The sequence below is a fragment of the Poromitra crassiceps genome, assembly GCF_964638095.1.
Source record: "Poromitra crassiceps genome assembly, chromosome: 26".
Taxonomy (NCBI): domain Eukaryota; kingdom Metazoa; phylum Chordata; class Actinopteri; order Beryciformes; family Melamphaidae; genus Poromitra; species Poromitra crassiceps.
This window is the reverse complement of record NC_139640.1, coordinates 5402155-5429654: the sequence shown is the minus strand read 5'-3', so window position 1 is coordinate 5429654 and position 27500 is coordinate 5402155. Positions and strand designations below refer to the sequence as shown.

General features: G+C 42.8%; 1 protein-coding gene across 1 annotated transcript in view; it reads right to left on the bottom strand.

The window, feature by feature from the left end:
* Positions 1 to 27365, bottom strand: part of slc6a20 (solute carrier family 6 member 20) — a gene marked incomplete at both ends in the record, with an annotated part of 44719 nt that extends 17354 nt beyond the window's left edge. The window contains 7 exons of the mRNA XM_083661464.1: positions 3111 to 3273; positions 6207 to 6448; positions 11456 to 11566; positions 13899 to 14126; positions 15280 to 15371; positions 17033 to 17173; positions 27242 to 27365. Of these exons, the coding sequence (XP_083517590.1) occupies positions 3111 to 3273; positions 6207 to 6448; positions 11456 to 11566; positions 13899 to 14126; positions 15280 to 15371; positions 17033 to 17173; positions 27242 to 27365 (1101 nt within the window). The remainder of the gene's footprint in view (positions 1 to 3110; positions 3274 to 6206; positions 6449 to 11455; positions 11567 to 13898; positions 14127 to 15279; positions 15372 to 17032; positions 17174 to 27241) is intronic.
* Between the last annotated feature and the right edge of the window lie 135 nt (positions 27366 to 27500).

Here is a 27500-nt window from a genome sequence, read left to right as displayed (position 1 = left end):
TCGGCGCTAAACCCGGCCTTAATCATTTAACCACGCCTTTTAGGCGTAGAATTATTCGCAACTGTGGTCATTGGTGATGTCTGAACACTACAAACTCATCCAGGTGCATCTGATCTTGGTGTTATTATTCTATTTTTTTAATGGTGGCCAAGAGCCGAATAATCTCCATGTTAAAACAAGTGGAATATTGTTCTATGTCATAGGTCATGACTCATGACAGCACATTGTGAATGGCAGTTTGTGCTTATACTTCATGGTTTTCAGTTTCAAATATCCTGCATAAGCTCGTAAGATGACCTGCCTTCTTCAGTGCTATCCAACCGTTCTTCTCTCTTACCCAGAGTACATCACTACCTTATTCCTTATCTTCTGATGCCTGCTTTATCGACTTTATTAATGCCTCTTTATGAACTGTCCTGCACTACTCAGTCGATCGCTGAAGTCAATTTCAGTCTTATCTTACCAATCAATCTCACATTAATATTCTACTAAATCTTAATAACCCAAATAGCCACTACCCCCTCCCTCTCTCTCTCTCTCTCTCTCTCTCTCTCTCTCTCTCACGCACACACACACACACACACACACACACACACACACACACACACACACACACACACACACACACACACACACACACACACACACACACACACACACACACACACATTGTGTCTGTGTGGAGTCTGTGCAGATTCACAATTATAGTGAACTGCTCAACTGAACTAAACCATATTATATCTAAAACCAGCAGTCCCCAACAGCGTTCTGGCGCAAACTGGCTACACATCGGTCGGTGGTGGATGAGTTGAGTTCCCTCCCCCTCCCCCTTGTGTCCTGAAAGGCACTATATAAATCCTACCAATTATTATTATTATCACATTGAATGCCAGCCATGTTTTCATTCCTGTAGGTAAGTTGTGCCAGGGGTGTTTTTGACGATTCTGGCTCATTTTAGAACAGCCGAGGATTCTTTTCTGTTAAGAATTCATGAACACCAATCATCTAAAAATAACTAATAGAATGTGTGCTTTCTCTGTCTAAAAGAGTTAGTTTGCAGAGTTAGTAGTTATGTAGATATTAGCCGTTGAGTACAGCATGGTTTCAGCGTCTGGAAATTTATTCAGAGATAAATGGCTTTTTGTGAAACAGTCACTTTAACCATTCATTTTTGGCATCAGTAAGACCGTCAGACATTCTAAACAATAGTTTTGAACAGTAATTTCCTCCATAACAACAGGAAACACCCCTCTCATTCAAACTCCTCCCTCCGTGTGTCTTCTCCTCCTTCCTCCTGGCTCTAACAGCGGGCGTGTCAGAAGCGCGTTGCTGCTGCCTGCCTGCCTGTCTGCCTGTCGGGCAAGACGAGTCTGAAATGGATTACTGTAAAATCGCGTCGCCATTTCCTTGAATGGCTTGCTCCCGCGGTGTGTGTGTGTGTGTGTGTGTGTGTGTGTGTGTGTGTGTGTGTGTGTGTTCGCGCGTTGCTCCGCGGCTCTGGGGGGAAGGGATCTCTGTCCGTTCTGTGTGTGTGTCTCCGGCTTCTGACTGTAAAATCGCCAAGCCATTTCCGCGGGAGGCGGCTGCCTTTTGGTCCCGTGGCTTTTGGGTCCCGTGGCTGTGGCTTCTCTCGGTCTCTGTCGCCACTTAGTGGTCGGTAAAATAGATTACACACATGCTCTTGCTCCAAATAGTTATCTCGAAGATGTAAAAGGGGTTGATTGATGTCCCACCGTCAAAAAAAAAAAATGTTTATGTAAGACGAGTTAGCTCGTCCTTGGCACTTAAGCGCTGGATTATGTAAGACGAGTTAGGTCGTCTATGGCACTTAATGAGTTATTAGGTTGAATAACATTATAGTCTATGGCACTTGAAACTTGAACTTGGCACATGTGCTGCACCTTTCCTCCACCCTGTCCCGCCCACAACCAGTCAGTCGGTCACCGCCCACTGACCTAACAGGTGCGTTTTGCAGTTTAGGACCTAAACTATACTTCACATTTTGATTTATTTTATACCTTATACCATGTCTATACTATATTTATTTGTAAACCATAGGCCACAGGAACTTGTGTTATCTACAGTTCTTATGTGTATGTATAACAGGAATATTTACAGTATTATGTTATGTTATGTTATGTTATGTTATGTTATGTTATGTTATGTTATGTTTACTGGTGGTGTAGTTAGGAATGTCATACCAAACCGACCTGGATAGCTAGGCTTAGATAGTGAGGTAATATAATGTCTTAGACTGTTTTCAATAATGAAGACTACTTCACTAGTCAATGATTGTTTATCCATCCCATTCACTAATCCATGGTTCCTTTCCATTCATCTCTCTCTCCCCTGCAGCAACGCCCTCAGGTTACATCAGCCATTCATAAATATGCACGCCCTCTTTATCCCTGTCCAATCAATGTCTCCCACGCTTTCCCTCTCTTCGGCCGTTGGCCAATCACCTAAATGAAGTTCTATTTAAGACTCTTGCAAGTCGTAACTCACCCTGTTTGTTCACCCATATAGCTGCTGTTCCTGAGTAGCTGCTGCTTCGCCCCTCCTCCTCCCCTGAACACCACCAACGTCATGACTCCAGTAGAACTCCCTATGGGGGTTCTCTATCCTATAAATCACTGACGTCCTCCTCTCGGCTCAGAGGAGCGTCATCATACCATGGAGTCATTCGCCAAATCTAAGTGTTGTTGTTTATCATTAAAGTTTATTGTACTTTCCTTCTAGTCTCTCATTATTGAAATGCAGTTGTGCGGTGGTAGCATGGAGGGGGGTGTTTCCAGGACGCTGGATTACACCGTTAAGCCTTCTTGAGGTGTCGTGGGCCTAACTTAACGAAACATCGCTGAAGGAAGGTGCCCACTAGAAAACCCCAATGACATGCTTCATACTGCTGTTGGCTAGGGTAGGTAACTGGTGATTTGTGTCTTGTTTATTAGTTTGTTAGCCTGTTAGCTTGTTTTATTCTGGATTGGGCTTCTAAATGTGCTTTTCCTCGGATTTTGGCACAAGGGATAGTAACATCGTGTCCTGTGTATTAATTAATTAATGTTATGTTATGTTATGTTATGTTATGTTATGTGTTATGCTAAACATACTGTGTCTAATTCAGCATTCAGGTCGCAGGTTTCCAGTCTGTCGGCAAGGCCAGCAAACTGCTCTGGATATGTATCATTCAGCTTCTTAATCCACTCAGAGACATTGTCGATGTTGATGGTGTCCTCCGCTAGATCAAAGCCATTCAACAGCAACTGCCGTACCCTGGAAGTGAAGAAAAAAGACGTTGACCATCAGTGTAAATACCATTGTCCAAGTCACTGTCTGCTGAGAATATTTCAATCAATGCCAGGAGTTGGTAAATCACGGAAATTAATGTATCAGTCTAGATCATCATAAAGTGTAATACTGTCCAACACCGCTGCATGTTAAAGTAAAATTTACACAATAAAGTACTATTTTTTCTTGGTGATATTTGGTGATGTTCCAGAATCCAGCAGTTATATTAATAACATGATTATTTTGTTGGGAAAAAGATTGATCTTCCTCCTATATTCCTTGAATATTAATTATTTTAGAAGGCTTATTTATTTTTTAATATTTTTTTCCACGATTTTGTATGCCATTTTTATCCCCCATTAGTGCTAATTTTAATTTATTTATCCTGGTTGCTGCTCCACCCTCTGCCGATCTAGGGAGAGCCGAAACTGGCTCCATGCTTCCTCTGAGACATGGGCAGTAGCCAGCCGCTTCTTTTCACCTGACAGAGGAAGCTTCACCGGTAGCACATAGCACGTGGGAGATTCACGCTATTCCAACGAGTTCCCCTCCCTCCGAACAGGCGCCCCGAACGAGCAGACGAGGCACCACATCAGCGACCAGGATATTGCATGTTTTTGGTGAAGGGGGTTCCTATATGAAATAAAACCCCCAGGGGGCACGGGGAGAACATGCAAACTCCACACAGAAAGGCCCTTTTGACGACCCCACCCGGGCGGCGTGCACTCGAGGACATGCGGACGGGCACGCACTCCTTCAGCGCTCACAGCGTCCCAGGTGGGAATTGAACCCAGGACCTTCTAGCTGTGAGGCGACAGCGCTTACCACTGCACCACCGTGCCCCTGTTTAACTGTGGCGATAGATGCAACTATTTTCCTACAGTAGAGCTTTGAGATGCTGAAGCTTGAATGCTCAAGGCAGTGGGGAGCAGGGTGGGAATCACATGGAGGCCATGGCCTCCGTTGCCCCACCCTCTGGCCATGATGCCCTGAGATCCTTAACGCCACCTTGGCAGTGCCCTGCTACCAGCCTGCTACTGTCAGTTGCTTTAAAAGCATCAGTTAAATGTAACCTGCCCTATGCAAAGGATGTGTCATTGGCTCATTTTAACACACATTTCAGAAGAATCGCTCTTCATGATGTCAATAGAGCGATGGCCTGGGTGCCCTGGCATGTGGCCTTGCGCCCTAAAAAGAAATTGCCATGCCGAAAGTCAGATGGCCACGCCCCTAAAACGATGAAATTCCCACCCTGGTGGGGAGAGTAGAACACTAACAGAATTCAAGGGCCTGTCATTAGAAGTGTGCAAGGCAAAACTTTATCGACAATTTGTTGTTGTACAAGAACACAATGTCTGGTGCAAAGGTCAGTTACATTAGCCAAGTACAGCAGGCATGTAAGATATATAACATAATTTCGGCCTCTCATGAATGCACACCATGTGGTGTTAGCACCTTTACCAGATGGCTAGTAATGGCTGCCAACAACATTTTCAACCCTGTTACCATTCTAGGGTAACAGGGTTGACTAACTAACTCCGTTACAACTCCATAAATAACCCTATTACATCCACAACTATAACTTAAACAGGCAGTATAACCAATATGCTAAGTGTTGTCAACCCTGTTACTTGTATAATATTCTAATATCATTTAAAAAATGAAAAGACGCATGCAAAATAAACGAATTTTATGCGTTAAGTAAAAAGTACCAGTAAGCCACTCAAAGAGATTTGGGTATTATTATTTTGTTTACATAACTTTTTCTTAAACAGAAGATGCTGTGAAAGTGCTAAATGTAAATGGGCATATTCATCCATGGGGAAAAAGTAAACTCCTCAATATTCTCACTTTACAAACACACTTAGTGTAACAAGGGAGACTTTATCTTTCATAATATATCAGATTTGTTCTAAATATGGATTTAAAACCTTTTCAAACAGTAATTGTTATGTCGGTAACAGGGTTGACAAAACACAGATATGCATGTTGTTTATATGTGAAAAAATAAAAAAAATAAGATAGCCTGAGATGGCACGGCACATTTTCCTGAGAGGTAAGGATCCACTTAATCCAAAAAGGGGCTTAAATAGAAAACAGTACTTTGAAAATCAAAGTGAGCTCTCATCAGACTCTCTTTTATCCTTTGCTGTTCTTAACGACCAGCTGCACGTTGAGCTGCTGGTGTTTGTTGAATGAATTCGTTCATCATACAGTAGCCTAGGCTACACAAACCTATGAAAATATGCATTTAGGCTACTGAGGGGCTGGGTGGAAATGCCCCCCCCCGCCTCATTTTAATCCGGGAGGGGTGGATGTATCCTGAAAGCACCCCGGGGCGGAAATACGGTGGCGCTGCTTGGCTCTGTGTGAAAACAATTTCTGTGGCAAGTCTGCCGGTGTTGCGGCAACTTGCGGGCCTTCTGAATGGCAACATTGCGCGATCTGTGTGTGAAAGCGGCTTAGACACACGCACGCACGCACGCACGCACGCACACACACACACACACACACACACATACACACACACACACACACACACACACACACACACACACTCTCTCTCTCTCTCTCTCTCTTTCTAGGCCATTGGTTCTCAAATGGGGGTCCGTGGCACTTTGCAAGGGGGTCCGTGAAAAGTTTTCAGGAAAATAAAAAAAAAGATATATTTTTTTTTATTCTTTGCAAAAGCTTCATAGTTCAACGAAAATATTTTATGCTTTAAATCTAAAATGGTTCATGGATTACATTCTAATCTAACAAACCTATCAATTTAAAAGTCAGGCACGTTACGGTGGAAACGATTAAGCTTAGCCCAAAATCACAAATCAGATTGAGGGGGTTCCCCGGTATATTTTCTATCTTGTAAGGGGTCCTTGGCTGAAAAACATTTGAGAACCTCTGCTCTCTAGGCTCACCTCTCCAAGCAGCTCTCATAGTTGATGGTGGCCTTGAAGCCATAGATTGAAAAAGTGACAATACTGGCAAAGATGGACGTCCCGCTGTTGATGGCAGCGACGACGATGGCCTGGCGCTCAAAGTTGTTGTTGTATTGGTTGTAGCTGGCAAAGGCTATGAGGGAGCCGAAACCCAAACCCAGAGAGAAGAAGATCTGCGTGGCTGCATTAATCCACGTGGTGGGGTTGGCAAGTTGTTCCATCTGAAGACAGACAAACATGCACCCACACAAGGCACACATAACAACAGTCAGTTACCTCTAGACTACCCAGATGCCCACTGTATCCCCATTTCAAACCATTAACACAAGCCTTGGGTGTGAACATGTATTTAACACAAGCCTACCTTGGGTGTGTAAACATGTATTTAACACAAGCCTACCTTGGGTGTGTAAACATGTATTTAACACAAGCCTACCTTGGGTGTGTAAACATGTATTTAACACAAGCCTACCTTGGGTGTGTAAACATGTATTTAACACAAGCCTACCTTGGGTGTGAACATGTATTTAACACAAGCCTACCTTGGGTGTGAACATGTATTTGACACAAGCCTACCTTGGGTGTGTAAACATGTATTTAACACAAGCCTACCTTGGGTGTGTAAACATGTATTTAACACAAGCCTACCTTGGGTGTGAACATGTATTTGACACAAGCCTACCTTGGGTGTGAACATGTATTTAACACAAGCCTACCTTGGGTGTGAACATGTATTTAACACAAGCCTACCTTGGGTGTGAACATGTATTTGACACAAGCCTACCTTGGGTGTGAACATGTATTTAACACAAGCCTACCTTGGGTGTGAACATGTATTTGACACAAGCCTACCTTGGGTGTGTAAACATGTATTTAACACAAGCCTACCTTGGGTGTGAACATGTATTTAACACAAGCCTACCTTGGGTGTGAACATGTATTTGACACAAGCCTACCTTGGGTGTGAACATGTATTTAACACAAGCCTACCTTGGGTGTGAACATGTATTTGACACAAGCCTACCTTGGGTGTGAACATGTATTTAACACAAGCCTACCTTGGGTGTGTAAACATGTATTTAACACAAGCCTACCTTGGGTGTGAACATGTATTTAACACAAGCCTACCTTGGGTGTGAACATGTATTTAACACAAGCCTACCTTGGGTGTGTAAACATGTATTTAACACAAGCCTACCTTGGGTGTGTAAACATGTATTTAACACAAGCCTACCTTGGGTGTGTAAACATGTATTTAACACAAGCCTACCTTGGGTGTGAACATGTATTTAACACAAGCCTACCTTGGGTGTGTGAACATGTATTTAACACAAGCCTACCTTGAGTGTGAACATGTATTTAACACAAGCCTACCTTGGGTGTGAACATGTATTTAACACAAGCCTACCTTGGGTGTGAACATGTATTTAACACAAGCCTACCTTGGGTGTGAACATGTATTTAACACAAGCCTACCTTGGGTGTGTAAACATGTATTTAACACAAGCCTACCTTGGGTGTGTAAACATGTATTTAACACAAGCCTACCTTGGGTGTGAACATGTATTTAACACAAGTCTACCTTGGGTGTGAACATGTATTTAACACAAGCCTACCTTGGGTGTGAACATGTATTTAACACAAGCCTACCTTGGGTGTGAACATGTATTTGACACAAGCCTACCTTGGGTGTGAACATGTATTTAACACAAGCCTACCTTGGGTGTGAACATGTATTTGACACAAGCCTACCTTGGGTGTGTAAACATGTATTTAACACAAGCCTACCTTGGGTGTGAACATGTATTTAACACAAGCCTACCTTGGGTGTGAACATGTATTTGACACAAGCCTACCTTGGGTGTGAACATGTATTTAACACAAGCCTACCTTGGGTGTGAACATGTATTTGACACAAGCCTACCTTGGGTGTGAACATGTATTTAACACAAGCCTACCTTGGGTGTGTAAACATGTATTTAACACAAGCCTACCTTGGGTGTGAACATGTATTTAACACAAGCCTACCTTGGGTGTGAACATGTATTTAACACAAGCCTACCTTGGGTGTGTAAACATGTATTTAACACAAGCCTACCTTGGGTGTGTAAACATGTATTTAACACAAGCCTACCTTGGGTGTGTAAACATGTATTTAACACAAGCCTACCTTGGGTGTGAACATGTATTTAACACAAGCCTACCTTGGGTGTGTGAACATGTATTTAACACAAGCCTACCTTGAGTGTGAACATGTATTTAACACAAGCCTACCTTGGGTGTGAACATGTATTTAACACAAGCCTACCTTGGGTGTGAACATGTATTTAACACAAGCCTACCTTGGGTGTGAACATGTATTTAACACAAGCCTACCTTGGGTGTGTAAACATGTATTTAACACAAGCCTACCTTGGGTGTGTAAACATGTATTTAACACAAGCCTACCTTGGGTGTGAACATGTATTTAACACAAGTCTACCTTGGGTGTGAACATGTATTTAACACAAGCCTACCTTGGGTGTGTAAACATGTATTTAACACAAGCCTACCTTGGGTGTGTAAACATGTATTTAACACAAGCCTACCTTGGGTGTGAACATGTATTTGACACAAGCCTACCTTGGGTGTGAACATGTATTTGACACAAGCCTACCTTGGGTGTGAACATGTATTTAACACAAGCCTACCTTGGGTGTGTAAACATGTATTTAACACAAGCCTACCTTGGGTGTGTAAACATGTATTTAACACAAGCCTACCTTGGGTGTGTGAACATGTATTTGACACAAGCCTACCTTGGGTGTGAACATGTATTTAACACAAGCCTACCTTGGGTGTGTGAACATGTATTTAACACAAGCCTACCTTGAGTGTGAACATGTATTTAACACAAGCCTACCTTGGGTGTGAACATGTATTTAACACAAGCCTACCTTGGGTGTGAACATGTATTTAACACAAGCCTACCTTGGGTGTGAACATGTATTTAACACAAGCCTACCTTGGGTGTGTAAACATGTATTTAACACAAGCCTACCTTGGGTGTGTAAACATGTATTTAACACAAGCCTACCTTGGGTGTGAACATGTATTTAACACAAGCCTACCTTGGGTGTGAACATGTATTTAACACAAGCCTACCTTGGGTGTGTAAACATGTATTTAACACAAGCCTACCTTGGGTGTGTAAACATGTATTTAACACAAGCCTACCTTGGGTGTGAACATGTATTTGACACAAGCCTACCTTGGGTGTGAACATGTATTTGACACAAGCCTACCTTGGGTGTGAACATGTATTTAACACAAGCCTACCTTGGGTGTGAACATGTATTTAACACAAGCCTACCTTGGGTGTGTGAACATGTATTTAACACAAGCCTACCTTGGGTGTGAACATGTATTTAACACAAGCCTACCTTGGGAGTGAACATGTATTTAACACAAGCCTACCTTGGGTGTGTGAACATGTATTTAACACAAGCCTACCTTGGGTGTGAACATGTATTTGACACAAGCCTACCTTGGGTGTGTGAACATGTATTTAACACAAGCCTACCTTGGGTGTGAACATGTATTTAACACAAGCCTACCTTGGGTGTGAACATGTATTTAACACAAGCCTACCTTGGGTGTGTAAACATGTATTTAACACAAGCCTACCTTGGGTGTGAACATGTATTTAACACAAGCCTACCTTGGGAGTGAACATGTATTTAACACAAGCCTACCTTGGGTGTGTGAACATGTATTTAACACAAGCCTACCTTGGGTGTGAACATGTATTTGACACAAGCCTACCTTGGGTGTGTGAACATGTATTTAACACAAGCCTACCTTGGGTGTGAACATGTATTTAACACAAGCCTACCTTGGGTGTGAACATGTATTTAACACAAGCCTACCTTGGGTGTGAACATGTATTTAACACAAGCCTACCTTGGGAGTGAACATGTATTTAACACAAGCCTACCTTGGGTGTGTGAACATGTATTTAACACAAGCCTACCTTGGGTGTGAACATGTATTTGACACAAGCCTACCTTGGGTGTGTGAACATGTATTTAACACAAGCCTACCTTGGGTGTGAACATGTATTTAACACAAGCCTACCTTGGGAGTGAACATGTATTTAACACAAGCCTACCTTGGGTGTGTGAACATGTATTTAACACAAGCCTACCTTGGGTGTGTGAACATGTATTTAACACAAGCCTACCTTGGGTGTGTGAACATGTATTTAACACAAGCCTACCTTGGGAGTGAACATGTATTTGACACAAGCCTACCTTGGGTGTGAACATGTATTTAACACAAGCCTACCTTGGGAGTGAACATGTATTTAACACAAGCCTACCTTGGGTGTGAACATGTATTTAACACAAGCCTACCTTGGGTGTGAACATGTATTTAACACAAGCCTACCTTGGGTGTGTAAACATGTATTTAACACAAGCCTACCTTGGGTGTGTGAACATGTATTTAACACAAGCCTACCTTGGGTGTGAACATGTATTTAACACAAGCCTACCTTGGGTGTGTAAACATGTATTTAACACAAGCCTACCTTGGGTGTGTAAACATGTATTTGACACAAGCCTACCTTGGGTGTGTGAACATGTATTTGACACAAGCCTACCTTGGGTGTGTAAACATGTATTTAACACAAGCCTACCTTGGGTGTGTGAACATGTATTTAACACAAGCCTACCTTGGGTGTGAACATGTATTTGACACAAGCCTACCTTGGGTGTGTGAACATGTATTTAACACAAGCCTACCTTGGGTGTGTAAACATGTATTTAACACAAGCCTACCTTGGGTGTAAACATGTATTTAACACAAGCCTACCTTGGGTGTGAACATGTATTTAACACAAGCCTACCTTGGGTGTGAACATGTATTTAACACAAGCCTACCTTGGGAGTGAACATGTATTTAACACAAGCCTACCTTGGGTGTGAACATGTATTTAACACAAGCCTACCTTGGGTGTGAACATGTATTTAACACAAGCCTACCTTGGGTGTGAACATGTATTTAACACAAGCCTACCTTGGGAGTGAACATGTATTTAACACAAGCCTACCTTGGGTGTAAACATGTATTTAACACAAGCCTACCTTGGGTGTGAACATGTATTTAACACAAGCCTACCTTGGGAGTGAACATGTATTTAACACAAGCCTACCTTGGGTGTGAACATGTATTTAACACAAGCCTACCTTGGGTGTGAACATGTATTTGACACCATTCATGGCGCCGTGAAGGGTGACGCCCCGGATCAGGTAGATGAAGAGGACCAGGTAGGGAAATGTGGCTGTGAAATACACCACCTACAGGTTGTGTCAAACAAGAGCCAGAGTGGTTACGGAGGTTTTCCAGCATCATAATTATTCTACACTTCAAAGCACAGAAATTGCGTTGACTGAGGCGCATGCACTGCACTACTCACTACCTCCGGGTATCATTTACTTTGAAAATGAAGGTTTCCTGTCACTTTGGATTATTATTGAATCGCGTGGTGAGTGTATGAGTCACAACATTTACATGTGAGTGTTTTGGCGCTGTTGGAAGGTGTATTTTTGGTGACTGAACTTGCGATATATTGAATATTGCGATATATTGAATATTGCGATATATTGAATATTGCGATATTTCGGTATTGTCTAACTCCTTTTTCTACCTTTTCCTTGACCTCACCGGAAGTAAAACATGCAGTGTTTTTTTGTTTTGTTTTGTTTTTGCCCAAAATGTAGGCTACATTATTAAGCTTCTCTGGACTCAATATGCCACTGCAGGCACGGAGTGCAACCTTGGGCGCTTTGCGCAGATGCCCAGTGGCCTGGCATGGGATGGCCTGCAAAAAAAAAAAAAAAAAAAAATGAAATATCGATACTTGGCGTCCAAATATTGATACAATATCGTCAGGCAAAATATCACGATACTATGATGTATCGATTTTCCCCCCCACCCCTAACGCACAGGGAAGAGAAGGGTATCTACAGTATCTTCTCCTCTTACTACCGGGAATATGGCAAATAGGCGAATCTCCCAAAATGTTGGCATGTTCCTTTAAATGTCAGTTTATGAGCTCATGAGAAACAGCTGATGAGGTCATGTCATGCAGGCAAAGTGATTCGAGGAGCATCACTGGTCAGTATAGCCGTCACTCACAGCCAGTTTGAGAATATTTGCGCGTCAGCGTTGGGCTGTGATTGGCTAACTGTGAGAGAGCATCATCTCCTCTGACGTAAGCAAGAAGAGAAGAGAATTGTTTGAGATGTGAGAGGACCTGGAAAGACGTCAGGACGAAAGACTTCACTCTTGTCGGAAATATGAATGGAATAATGCCTCTTTTTGACTCTTTTCCCCGGGACACTGAACTTTAGTGGAACTCACATCTGTTTATGGCTGTAACAGTTTGTCTATGGGCGGTCTTCAACGGCCTTCCCCTGCATGCTGGAGTCTCGTTTAGCAAAGGACAATAACGAGCTGTCCAGGTGGCTGGGCAGGGGCTTAATTGCTTAATTGGACCGGGCGCGGCTCGACAGTGTGGACGTCGCATAGAGACGCCGAACCGACCCAGAGAGCGTCGCGAGCCGAAGGAAAGCCACAGTACATCGGTGAGAGCTTGCCCTCATTGCTAAAGTCTAATGCTAATGTAACCGAGGTGAATCAGCGTGGATTCCTCGTGAGTCCCGAGTGGTAGCGAGTGGATTGGTTAAACTCACTCCCCAGGTATAAAGGCATGTTAATCAGCTCCACCAAGGGAGCTAGCTCTCTTGGCGCAGTGGTTAACATGTCGGACTCCCAAGCCGAAGGTCGGCGGTTCGTAACCACCCCTGGACAAGCCCTTAACATGGGTTGCTGCAAGTACCACCTACCCAACGCCGTTACACTAACACAACAGTCCAAACAAAACTAAGGAGCCAGAGTATTATAAACACATTTGAAGGCCCCAGCTGTAACACATACCTGACCTAATAATCTCTGATCTCTCCACACACAAACCTTGAACTTTCCTCAGAGCTCATCTTATGGTTATGTAATGAAGTGGGCTAATATTCTGAAAGAATTTCACTCATTCTCTCCAAGGCTTTCTTTCCCCACATTACAATAACACAGCACATACTCCCAAGTGTTGGGGGTAACTCATTACAAAAGTAACATATTACATGTAATATATTACTTTTAGCAGTAACTCAGTAATATAACTTATTACTTATAGGATTTCAGTAATATTATACCAGTTACTTTGTCAAGTAACTCAAGTTACAAATTGAGTAAAAAAAATGTTTTAATCAAAGCACATATTTAAATAATCTCCTAATCAAACTGTGTTTTTATGCAAATAACCACTACAAATGACAATAACAAAGGAAAAGAATAACATTTCGAATTTTGGATTGTTTCCACTGACTTCAAGGCAGTTGACATTATTTTTCGGGGTGGTTCCGGGGCGGCGATGTCATTCTGCTACTGCTGTTATTACAGTGAAAGTAATGCAAAAGTAGTGTAATAAGTAAGGAGTTACTCTACACAGACAGTAATATTGTAAAGTAACTTATTACTTTCAAATGAAAGTAACTAGTAATATGTAGTATATTACATTTTGAAAGTAACTTGCCCAACACTGCTCCCAATAGTGACTTAAAGCGCCGTAACCTTTCCAGTTGACTTGACTCCTCGTACAACGAACAGGTAGCACATCATCCAGGCCAGCAGGAGGCAGAGCGCCTGTCCTGTATGTACGCCGCCATTCTCATCGATGGACGAGGAGATGTCCAGCGTTTGTCTGTAGAAGAAGTACTGGGTGGGCGTGGCACGTTCACACTCCTCTATAGGGCCGGTAAGGTTTTGGTTGAGGGGGCACTGTGCCCAGGGCAGGACCGACTGGGAGGGGAGTGAACACAGAATAGGCAAAGTCTACTTATGCTCCACACGTAACCGACATTTGGCGCATGACATGGTCTGGTCAAAGGCGTAACGAGTAGGCAACCTTGAAATCACAAATCAAGATAAAAGGTTGTTTTTTTGAAAGAAAGAAAAAAGACGACGACTTTCACTTTTTTTTCCATCTTACACAAGTTTAGATGTTGAAGAACACACTCAACAACAGTTTTAGGACCACTAAATAGAGAGCCGCAGGGATGACGTATTTTTGTAGTCAGAACGCGGAAGTCCCGGACTTCCTGGTTCTTCACTGTTTCTGTCTATGGGATTTTTGAATGGGTTTTTGCCGCGATGCTTCAAATAAGGTCTCTGGGCAAGGCAAGATCAATCAAACGCGAACCAGAGTTCAGTCGGATAACCTTCACACATGAGGACCACTTTCATGAGTTTTGTAGCGTAAATGCGAGCCCTAGAAGTAAAAAGCTCGAGCTAAGCTAATCCAGAACTACACACTGTCGCACAGGCTTCCACGTCACGTCAGCACTCAACCTGGACTGTTGTTGATGTGTGCACTGATTACCCCGGGCTGAACGGGGCTGAACCAGGTGAGGGAAAGAGAATTTCCGTGTTTGTCCTTTGAAGTAGTGACGTTATTGACGTATATATCCACATTGACTCAAAAGTGTAGTCTCATTTAGCTGTTTGCTAGCTAGCCGCCCTTTTAACGGCACGTAAAAGCTTCAAAACTCATAAAAGTGGTCCTCGTGTGTGAAGATGATATTACTAAACACTGGTTCGCGTTTGATTAAGCCAGCGTTGCCCAGAGAGATTATTAGAACCATCGCGCCAAAAACCCATTCAAAACTCCCATAGGCGAAAACAGTGAAGAACCAGGAGTGTTAGCATCGATGATTTCCGGACTCGTTCCTGCGGCTCTCTATTTGTTAGCGAAATAAGCTTGTTCACCAACTGTCAGGATGGTTTTCTCTGAATGTTACTTTTAGGAGTATACGAACATTCAAATGAACACATCTTCTCAAGAAACTGAGAAAGAAAAACTGAAAAATACCTAGGCCTACTTGTTACCCAAAACACCAGTTCCTGACTCACAATATCCTCAATGGAAAACAGTGTTTGTTGATGAGAAACTCACTTGAAAGGAATTGAACAGGTACCAGAAGCTCCATGCATTGATGACATTGTAATAGAGACATAGATACAGGGATGTCACAACACTAGCAAGACCTGAAATGAGAACATTATACAATAGATTAAAACATAATGACTAGTGTTTTATGTATGTATGTATGTATGTATGTATGTATGTATGTATGTATGTATGTATGTATGTATGTATGTATGTATGTATGTATGTATGTATGTATGTATGTATGTATGTATGTACTGTATGTATGTATGTATGTATGTACTGTATGTATGTATGTGTGTATGTATGTGTATATGTGAATGTATGTGTACATGTATATATATATGTGTATATTTCTATAGTATGTGTTGTTATACAAGTATAATAATGTAGTATTGTGGAAAAGGGGTGGGAGTTAATAAGTTCTTAACTTCTTCTCACTCCTTTTCGAATATGTCTTGTTAACTTGTTAACATGTAATTTTGAAGGCCCTGTATATTGTCTCTGTTTTGTTTATATACATATTTGAAATAAACATGACAAACAAAGGTTGGTTCAAACACTGCTACATGACAGTTGATTAATGGTACATGCAAAGAAATGACGTGTATTTAGTCAGTTGTAGTCAATTTTCCTCACATGTTAACCAGCCACCTCTTACCTAGTCCTCTGTCTGACATCTTCACTCATAGTGTCTTACCACCATCCATCTCCATAGACGGCACTTGTTTCAGTAACTAGAAAACTGCACTCAGAGAGCTTACCTTTGTAAAAAAAAAAAAATCTGACTTTTGAGCTATGTTACACTAAGGTGACCAGACGTCCCCGATTTTCAGGGACAGTCCCCGTTTTTGGTCACCTGTCCCTGGCTGGAGCTGTCCCCCGAAAATGTACCTGATTTTCTACTCCTCATCTACAGCCGACATTACTGTCTTTCAGATGCTCCAGTAGGAGTGAAAATGCTTATATATCATCATACAACTTTACAACCACAAACTAGAGACCTATAGGGAATTCAGGGGATGTATGGTCTTCCAAGGTATATTTACAATAAGGGGGTTTCTGAGCAATTTCCAGAACAGAAGTGCTCGCCACTCAATCACCAAAAAATTCAAATCTTACAGAAATCTCCAAATGTCAAAGGTTTTTCATAGCAAATCACAGCATGAATTTGTCTATTGTTCCTCAAGGTCTTGGTATCAGTCGGCTTGCACCATAGTTTATTACAGTACAGTAGCTACAACAGTTTCATGGTCAAAATACATGAAACCAGAATTGTCTGACTTTTTTTATTTCATATATATTGGATATTTTAATGATAGGCCTATATTGACTGCCAAACTAGAAATGTCCCCGATTTTCATTTCAGAAATCTGGTCACCTTATGTTACACCCACTTCCCAGCTAGCTAGCGTAACATGGTTGGCTCATCGTAACAGTCGTCTGGATATCTAGTTTCCGCTGATACCAGAAGCTCTGCTGAGGCCTAAAAACTCTGACCCTTCTATAGGAGGGCAAAAGGGCAGGAGCTTAAGCCCCCTTTCAGTATAATGTGTGCACGTGCCTGCATGCGTTAAGTATAACTGTCTAGCTGCGGCGGACAACGTTCCAACTCGAGGCTCAGAAATCAGTTTGCATAGATTACGGTATGTGCAACTCAACCGTGTGTTGCCAGACCCAGCTCCAACCTCTGCCTCGACACAAGGGAGAAATACTGAAGGAACCAAACTCTTCAATTAGCAAGTTAGCACAAGCTCACCCACTCCTCCCAAGTAAGGGCTGATGGCAGTCCACGCGCCAATGCTACCCAGACGCATCTTCTGGCCAATGGCGAGCTCCATATAGAATAAGGGCACGCCCTCCAAGACCAGCATGATGAGATATGGAATCAGGAACCCGCCTGAAGGTGCAAAGGGACACGTATTTAGCCAGCTTAGAAGAAACAAACGCTGCCTCTGTCTGAGCCAGACATCCACAGCTGTTACATAGTGTTTTCTAGAGTACTTGGACATATCTGTATTGGAAATAAAGCTTTTCTTCTAATTGTTTAAATGCCAAGGTGAGGCTACATGATTTACCTTTTCAAAAATCATAAATAAACAAAATATCTATCTACCATTTAAAACTTTTTTTTTTATTAAAATAGAGCAAAGAAGCTCCCACATGTCTTGCCGAGACAGTGTGGGAGCTTCTTTGTTCTACTGGTTGCATCCTCCTCCGACGCACCTGTCATACACCTGTCATACACCTGTCATACACCTGTCATACACCTGTCATACACCTGTCAAACACCTGTCATACACCTGTCATACACCTGTCATACACCTGTCATACACCTGTCATACACTTGTCATACACCTGTCATACACCTGTCATACACCTGTCATACACCTGTCATACACCTGTCATACACCTGTCATACACCTGTCATACACCTGTCATACACCTGTCATACACCTGTCATACACCTGTTATACACCTGTCATACACTTGTCATACACCTGTCATACACTTGTCATACACCTGTCATACACTTGTCATACACTTGTCATACACCTGTCATACACTTGTCATACACCTGTCATACACCTGTCATACACCTGTCATACACCTGTCATACACCTGTCATACACCTGTCATACACCTGTCATACACCTGTCATACACTTGTCATACACCTGTCATACACTTGTCATACACCTGTCATACACCTGTCATACACCTGTCATACACCTGTCATACACCTGTCATACACCTGTCATACACCTGTCATACACCTGTCATACACCTGTCATACACTTGTCATACACCTGTCATACACTTGTCATACACCTGTCATACACCTGTCATACACCTGTCATACACCTGTCATACACCTGTCATACACCTGTCATACACCTGTCATACACCTGTCATACACCTGTCATACACTTGTCATACACCTGTCATACACTTGTCATACACCTGTCATACACCTGTCATACACCTGTCAAACACCTGTCATACACCTGTCATACACCTGTCATACACCTGTCATACACTTGTCATACACTTGTCATACACCTGTCATACACCTGTCATACACCTGTCATACACCTGTCAAACACCTGTCATACACCTGTCATACACCTGTCATACACTTGGGTGTGCAGAGACTTTATTCACTACGGGTTGTAAATTAAAATACCCATGGCTGAAATTGAAATGACAACTGCATCATGGGGCCAACCGACTGTACAGGTAGGATTCAACAAGGATCAACATTTGCTGTTATACAATTATACTCTTATAATGTTTTGTATTTAACTTGTCATTATTATTACAATTATTAGATACTATTGGTCAAATTTGACACACACACGCACGCACGCACGCTCTCTCTCTCTCCCTCTCTCTCCCTCCCCCGCTCTCCCTCCCTCTCTCTCCCTCCCTCCCTCTCTCTCTTGGGATTAAAGTGATTTTTTAGCTTATCTGTATAGTTTTACTAAATAGAAAGGAAACTGCACCAAAGAGTGAGTGTCCAGAATTGTCCACTGGTCTGCTAATATTTGAATAGTGATTATGAAGGTACATAACCATAATGGTTATTGTATTAAGCTCGTTTCTGTGCAGAGAACAATGCAACTACTTTTTCTGTGTGTGTCAGTGAACCAAAAATAATCCCTATTTAGTTGCCCCATCACGCCTAAAGAGGCCTGTCACATGTCTTCACTGGTTTCCTGCCTGTAAGTGATCAATCCAGGACAGTAATTACAGTAGAGAGGTGCTCATTGCTCACTGACCCGTGCACAGAACCAATCAGTGGCGTGCACAGAACCAATCAGTGGCGTGCACAGAACCAATCAGTGGCGTGCACAGACCCATGCACAGAACCAATCAGTGGCGTGCACAGACTCTTAAGGGACAGTGGCAAAATTCTCTACAAGGCCAACTCAGTTGCCTTTCTGTGTGTAGTTTGCATGTTCTCCCTGTGCTCACCTGGGGTTTCCTCCATAACAGCATTCTGCGTTTCCCAAAAGCTTCTTAAGGAGTTAAGAAGCTTCTTAACTCCTTAAGAAGGGTCAAAGAAGCTCCCGATTGCTTCTTAGCCTAAGTTGATCTTTCGTTAAGAAGGCATGCATTTCCCAAAAGCTTCTTAAGAAGCTAAGAAGCTTCTTTGACCCGTAAGAAGCCAACGAAGCCAACGCGTTTCCGGATTGCTTCTTAGCCTAAGATGATCTTTCGTTAAGAAGGTTTTGTAAGAAGGGTCTGGGGCATTCTTAACACCTTCTTAACGATGGAAACACTCGCAGATTCAGCCGTGTCAGACAAAAGGACATAATAATATAGTCCACTGTTGTGTTTTTCCCTTTTTCCTTTCTTTCATGCACCTTTTAGTGTTTAAAATTGGGGAACACTTGAAAATCTCTCCTCTATGCAATATGGTTACTTGTGTTTTAAATGTTTTACCATAGGCTATATTCCTCTAATCAGAATGGATTCCTTTTATAATAAGAATGTTGTGGATTTATATAGCACCTTTCACAGAACCCTTCTTAAGAGCCTTCTTACAGCCTTCTTACACCCTTCTTAACTCATTGAGTGCCAGCCACTTTTGGAGAACGGACGCTCCCAGTGCCAGAGTTTCAGAGCGTTTTTCAGTTATTTCTCGAGGCCCACAGAATATTGTGTGATATTACTATGTAAACACCGAACACGCACAAAGAACGATGAGACTATCTTCTATCATCTGCAAAAAAAAGTTTATTGATACCATTTTCCGTTCTTTAGTTATGAGCCGGAGAAGATAGGCTGTTTTGAGCAAAAAGACACATTTCAAATTAGAAGCTGAGTTATTCCGCCTTTTGTGAAATGCAGCATTTCAAGCACATTCACTGAGTCTGAAGATAATATTTTCTGATGTAGTGACGTGGTGTAGTTGTGTGGTGCACTGCGTGCCCCACCCCCCTCTCCCCCCCTCAGCTGCAAACTCCTCCCCACACTAACACACAGCCTACACACACCCAGTCTATTTTCGGAGTCCGTTTTTTTGCGCCGGCTCCCAGCGCGACACGGAAATGCCAAACCGGACTGCAGGGAAAGGTTTGGCCCTTCGGCGTCGGGTGCTGCCTTTCTGGCGGCTAATCGTGTGGAGAAACTATACAGCAGAAACAGAGGGGCTGAGTTGTGGGCGCGGATTGACTGATGTTCGCAGCCAACGTCAGATTGCAGCCAGAGCAATCTATATGGCTCTGGCTGCAGCATGAGCGGTTTCTCTTTGATCACGGGGCTTTTTCCAGCTGTTTTCCGGACCTTCCTCTAATCTGGAGAGCACTGTCGCCACCTAATGGGCCTGTAAAATAGGTTATACACATCCAATAGCTACAATATTTGTACAGGAGATGCAGAAGGCTTTGATCCACGTCCCACCGTCAAAAAACGCATTTGACGTCGATCGACGTCCTTGGCACTCTACGTCACTATTTACTTTGACGTCGATCGACGTCCTTGGCACTCAAAACAGCCTCTAAGAAGGCTGTTAAGAAGGCCTTTGGGAAACACTTCTTTGGAGCCTTCTTAACTCCTCCTTAAGAAGAAGGAACCTTCTTAACTCCTTCTTAAGGAGTTAAGAAGCTTCTTAACTCCTTAAGAAGCTTCTTTGTTGGGAAACTCAGCCAATATGGACCCCCACTAGAAACACGCAAGAAGACGTCGCCTGACCAGCAATGGATGTGAAGAAGTTGGTTCCTGGGCGCTTCACTGCAGCTGCCCACTGCTCCTGCCTGCTCCATGGAGGAAGGACAAGCCAGGATGGCAAAATGCAGAGATTGAATTTCATGGCGCCATTCTAGCATGTGTGTGTGTGTTTGCGCCGCCCCCGAACACGTATATGCATGTATTAGTGTAGTTGCGTGTGGTGATTAAAGACGGGTTTGTCCATCCGGTTTCATTTCAGCTCATCTAGTTTCATTTGTTAAAGCAGCTACGAGCAAGATTTTTGATTGTTATTAACTCATTGAGTGCCAGCCACTTTTGGAGAACGGACGCTCCCAGTGCCAGAGTTTCAGAGCGTTTTCAGTGATTTCTCGAGGCCCACAGAATATTGTGTGATATTACTATGTAAACACTGAACACGCACAAAGAACGATGAGACTCTATTCTATCATCTGCAAAAAAAAGTTTATTGATCCCATTTTCCGTTCTTTAGTTATGAGCCGGAGAAGATAGCTTGATTCATCCAAAAAAAGCAATTTTTTTCTAGAAGCTGAGATAATTGGCCTTTTGTGAAATTAATCATTTCAAGCACATTACTGACTCTGAAGCTAATCTTTTCTAATGTAGTCACACCTCAAAAATAATTTCCTTCAATAAAACAGTTTAGGCCAGGGAATTTTGTTTGGCAGAATAATATTTTTAGCTACAACCAGCAGCGCTGGCCCCTGCGTGCGCTGCTGGTTGCAGCTTCTTGCTGGTTTTGATTTGCTGCTGGTGGGTATCGGATATTCTGGCTTGCGTTTGTCAATCCTGTCCTGCTGCCTGGGTCTGTCTGGGTGTTGTGTGTGTGCTGCTCTGCGTGCCCCCTCCCCCCCCCCCCCCCCCCGCCCCGCCCCGCCTCGCCTCAACTGCACACTCCTCCTCCTGTCTGTGGTGGCTCTCTGCTGAGTTTGCTGTGCGCACAGTGAAGGGTGCGGAACAGCCAGGCTTTTTTACAGCGTTCCGCGTGTGTTTGTCACCGGCAACGATGCTTCCAGTTGAGAATAATAACTCCACGGTGTGGATGTGCAGATGTGCTGTCGCAACCGACACAGAGCGGCTCAATTGTGGGAGCAGATTGGCTGCTGCAGGCACAGCTGCAGTAACGTGCTTCAGCATATCGATGCATACGGATGCGATGCGATTTCCGTTTCCATAACGACTTCTTCTTTGTTTTTTCCTTGCCTTTCTGTTATGTGGAGAGCACTGTCGCCACCTAAGGGTTCTGTAAAATAGGTTATAGACCTCCAATAGCTACAATAGTTGTACCAGAGATGTATCAGGGATTGATCCACGTCCCACCGTCAAAAAACGCAATTGACGACAACCGTCGTCATTGGCACTCTACGTCAGTATTTGAATTGACGACAGCTGTCGTCATTGGCATTCAATGAGTTAAACAGTCTAAATTTAATATTGATGCATCACATCTTACCTCTAATAGTAGACGAGACCAACGCCGAGTAGTCTCGCTTGAACCCCGAGTGAATCGGCCAGTGTTGTCTTGACGATTAGTCTGTCTGCGGGCCGGGGCAGATCAGGAAGTGAAATGAAACGGTTTGCGGCAGCCACTTCGGCCATAACCACAAAATAACAAAATGACTTCCAAACAAACTGTTAGAATATAACGAGAGATGTTCGCGAGAGTAGCAAGCCCCTGAATGGCGTTCTCCGTGTCTATGGTCTGTTGCTAGGCAGAGCGAAATGGTTGAAGGCAGGCAGCTGCCGTAAACCGTTTCGTTTCACTTCCGGGTTTATCCGGCCTGCCGGTAGACAGACACATACTCTATAATCATCAAGAGAGCCATCTCCGATTCACACGGCTTTGGTCTCAGCTACTATTATAGGTAAGATGTGATGCATCAATATTATAATTTTACTGTTTCATAACAATCGAAAATCTTGCTCGTAGCTGCTTTAAGGCACCAACCCTATGGGCTCTCTATCTTCCCCCTGGCCTTAAATTTGCGTTTATGGCTTGGCCTAGCGCTATTAGTAGGCGTGGTCAGGCGCATTCCCTAACTTTTTCCTCTGCGCTAAAGCTGGCGCTAACCATTTAACCACGCCTTTTTAAGTGTAGAATTATTCACAACTGTGGCCATTGGCGATCTGCAGTAAACCAATCACATTCTTCCCTTTCAAGCTCCGATTCCACGGAGCGATCCAGTCCGGGTCAGAAAAGCCCGACCAAAGCGCTCTGAGCTCCCCCCCTCCCTCTTTCATCCCTGTCTGTCTCCATATGCTCCTCAAACAAATCTCACAGCAGTTTAAATACAGCAAGCATGTAAATACGCTACAGACGAGAGGCAAAGTGACCGCCTACTTCCTGCTTCAGCACTGTACCAGAGATTTTCATCCGCCATTTATTTTCTCATACACATTTCGTAAAATGCGTATAAAAATAGTTTTACTGGTTCAAACCAAACGGTACAGATATATTTAGAAACAGGAGAGATCGCATAACATTTCACTGGGACCAAAACGTAAAAGAAATGCGGGTTTAAATAAAATATTTTTTAGATGTTTTGGTCCGAGTGAAATGTTCTATGGTCTCTCCCGATTATAGCGTTAGCTGAACCGTTTGGTTCAACGAAGTACAACTATTTTATAAGCATTTTACGAAATGTCTATGGGAAAATAAATGGCGGTTGAAAATCTCTGGTACAGTGCTGAAGCAGGAAGTGACGTTCCACTTTGCCTCTCTATAGCAAGAGCAAAGTGAGAACAATGTTCTACACGCATCGGCTAGAAAAATATAGTCTATCCCTGGATGTCATGATGAGATTAGATTGGTGAAAGTTTGGACAGAATCATTGCATCCTTTTCTCTCGCTGCCTTGTCTTCTCCCCCTCTGCAGGGCAGACAGGTAGGATGATGCAACAGCCTCTGAATGACAGGGGCTCAAAACTACGGTATAACAACTTTCTTTTCATCGGTCATTGTGCCTGCCTACTGCCTATTAGTGGACTTTCCCCCAAAATAGTGATGGTTCTGTCATTCTGTGGTGTAGCCTACATTTCAGATCTGATGCTATAGGGGCAGAAATTGATGCGCGAGAGAAAGGGATTGAGAGAGAGAGGGGGGAGAGTGAGATAGCGGCAGAAAGAGTGATTGAATAAGGCCGTGGGTGCATCCCCGGGGCCGGCGCACTGAATAAGGCCTGGTTTTGAAAAGCGCTAACCGCAAAATTAACGCCAGTTGGGAAGATAGCATTAGGCTGGTATTTAAGGCCGAAACGCCCATTCTGGCCTATTCTGGCACTGCTCCACGCCTCTTCAGCGTAAAGAGCATTTCGGGGCCTAAAAACATGACGCTATCTTCCCGAGTCACAGGTAGGCAGGCGTAAAGTGTGTTTTCTTTGCGTTTAACGCCAGTTTAGCGCCTAAGGCCATGGGGAGAATAGAGCCCATTGTCTTTATTTGTCACAGACACTGCATGGCAGCCGTACATCCACACACATGCTTTGGATGCACCGTGAAATTCGTCCTGCGCTTTTGATCCATCCTGGCTCGTCCTTCTCCATGGTTGAGTCCAGGAGCGTTGGGAAGCTGCAGTGAAGCACCCAGGAACCAACTTCTTTCGACCATCGCTGGTCAGACGAAGATCTTGTTGCTTGTTTTTAGTGGGGGTTTATATGGAAGGGAACACCAGGTGAACACGGGGAGAACATGAAACTCCACACAGAAAGGCCCTTTTGACAAGACTAGGCCTCTCGCGTGCTCGATTCCTAGGCTCGCCCGCTGCGCGGGCTCGCCCACCCTGCAGCTCACATACTCAGCTCGGCCTCGCCTGCTCTATTGGCATGCACAGCTCAACTTTTCATCACTGATGACATCATAGACATTGTGACATCATCAGTGATGTCACAATTGCCAGAGTGTAACCGAAAACAACAATATCAATGCCTATGACATCAGAGTGCCCCTATGACATCATCAGTGCTATTATAAAAGGGAGCAAGTGGGCAATGTTCTCTGTTTCAATGTTTGTCCCAGTAGTGATGTCATCAGTGATGTCATAGGCATTGTGACATCATCAGTGATGTCATAAGAGGCATTGTGATATCATCAGTGATGTCATAAGAGACATTGTGATATCATCAGTAGGGGTGTCACAATATATCGTCCCACGAAATTTCGCGATAGTAAAACGTCACGATATGTATCGTTGAGATGAAATCTCATATCGTGATTTTTTTTTTTTTTTTTTTTTTTTTTTTTTTTTTTTTCAAAAGTAGACAAAGAAACGTCTTTGTTTGAAGTTCAATGTGTGGAAAGTAGTTCAGTTGAACAAGTCTCTGAAGAGACACATGAGAAGTTATACAGGAGAGAAACCATTCAATTGAGTTTCTGGCAAAACTGTTTACTTGACAGGAAAAACTGAAGATGCATAAAAAATAGACTAAGAAAAGTCTTGTTGTTTGAGTTTGAAGAAAAACTGAAGATGGATAATGAGAATTTATACTGCTGAGAAACCTTTTAGTTCAAAGTAAATCTAAGTGACGGTGTAACTCATTCTATTTCAAGATAAGCCTTATCTCCAATCTCATGTTTTTTCTAGTTGTTATTGTAATAACAATTTCCCACAACAGCATGTTTTGTATTTGTGCATTTCAAATAAAATACTACTTTTCCAGTCATTATATTGTCATTATTCAAGTTTAAAAAAATATTGTTAAAATCGTATCGTATCGTATCGTTATCGTGAACCCAGTATCGTGATACGTATCGTATCGTGAACTGAGTGTATCGTGACACCCCTAATCATCAGTGATGTCATAAGGTGATTTATGACATCACTGATGACAAAATTTGGACAAAATTTGAAACAGAGAACATTGTCCATTTGCTCCCTTTTGGGATTTATAATAGATAGCCCACCTGGCCACTAGAGGCACTGAAGGCATGGGGAGACACAACCTCAGTGCCAACAGCGTCCCAGGCGGGAATCAGACTTGGGACCTTCTTGCTGTGAAAATATGTTGTGTTCCAAATCAACCTAGAACACGTGTTGCTTTTTACATCCACTCCCTCCCTCTCTCTTCACTTAGGATTGTCTCATACAGAAGAAATGTGTTTTCTACAGTGGCATGTACATAGCTACCCTTTCAAAGGAAAAGCAGCCAACAGTCACTTGCAATTTTGACCTGTCTGAGATCCGACTTTTCTTTTACTGAAGTTAAAATGTAATCCAATCTTCAAATTACAGCTATAAAATAAAATGCAATATGAAACTGAACAACTCTGAAATATCAAATAGGACCAAAGTAGTTTCTTTGGTTTGCATCAGAATAGTCTCAGAGTGGAAAATCACACCACACCAATGGGACCAATAATATTGTTTGAGACCTGTTCCATGAGGATAAATAACACTGTTTTTTTTTAGACATGGCATTGACATTTATAATCTCCATGATTTATTGACCCAACAAGGTGGAATTGCTTTACGATCTGCAATTAGTTTATTGCGTACAACTTTGTAACTTGAGTCAACTCTAACTGACTACGTGTTCAATGAATAGCTCATTCAGTTTGATAAGGATTAGCTTGAAAGCACTGCAAGAAACAGCCTAACCGTAAATCTTAGATTATGCAATAAACAGGTAGCTAAGATATTCCAGCAGCTTATGGGCAGTAAGCAGTTAAAACCCTATCACACACTTTGCAGCTTGACCTGAGCTTACTTTTATTTTGCAATATGTGGCATATGGCAGTATATGATTTTGCACTGCTTTAACAGTCCAATCTGGAAAGAGACGGCCTTGAGAGCTTTCTACTTGTTTTCAGTTTCCCCCCATATTTCCTTCAACTCGTCGGTCAAATCAATGAATGATTTGACAGAGTGTAGTCAAACCTTCTCTTTTGGGCTGTGAATCAGCAACCCAATATATTTTCAAGCAACTCAAATCCACAGACATCACTAGTAATGTTTATCCTTATACACTTGCTAAGAAGTTCCCAAACCGACACTTTGTTGCAAGTTGAAATAAGAATGCACTGTGCATTATTAATACCAACAACAACAACAACAACAATAAGCAAATAAAAATCTGGCATCTCTTTACCACAAAATACACATTTTTCTTTCTGTAAATGGATAATTATCTGCTCGCTCTGCCCGACTATGCCGTCATAGAGCACAGCCCAGATTTGAGTAGTTTAAATTAACCGATGTTAACACAGGTCTGTGAGAGATTTCTAGCCGCAGATGACAAAGTAGAAAATGCACTTCCTTACCTCCACCATGCATTTGACAGAGGTATGGAAACCTCCACACATTTCCCAGTCCAACAGCATACGATACACACGCCAGTACAAATTGCATGGGATTATCCCAGTTGGGTCTTGCATCTTTCTCCATGTCTAGCGTCCTTCCAAGGCGCTGCTCCACTGGCTTCAGCACAAGAGCCGAACCTCCTCCTCGCACTGCTGCTCCTGTCAGTATATAGCGACAACTCCAAGGGGAAAGTCAAGTGTGTGACCAGGGTTCAGGAGG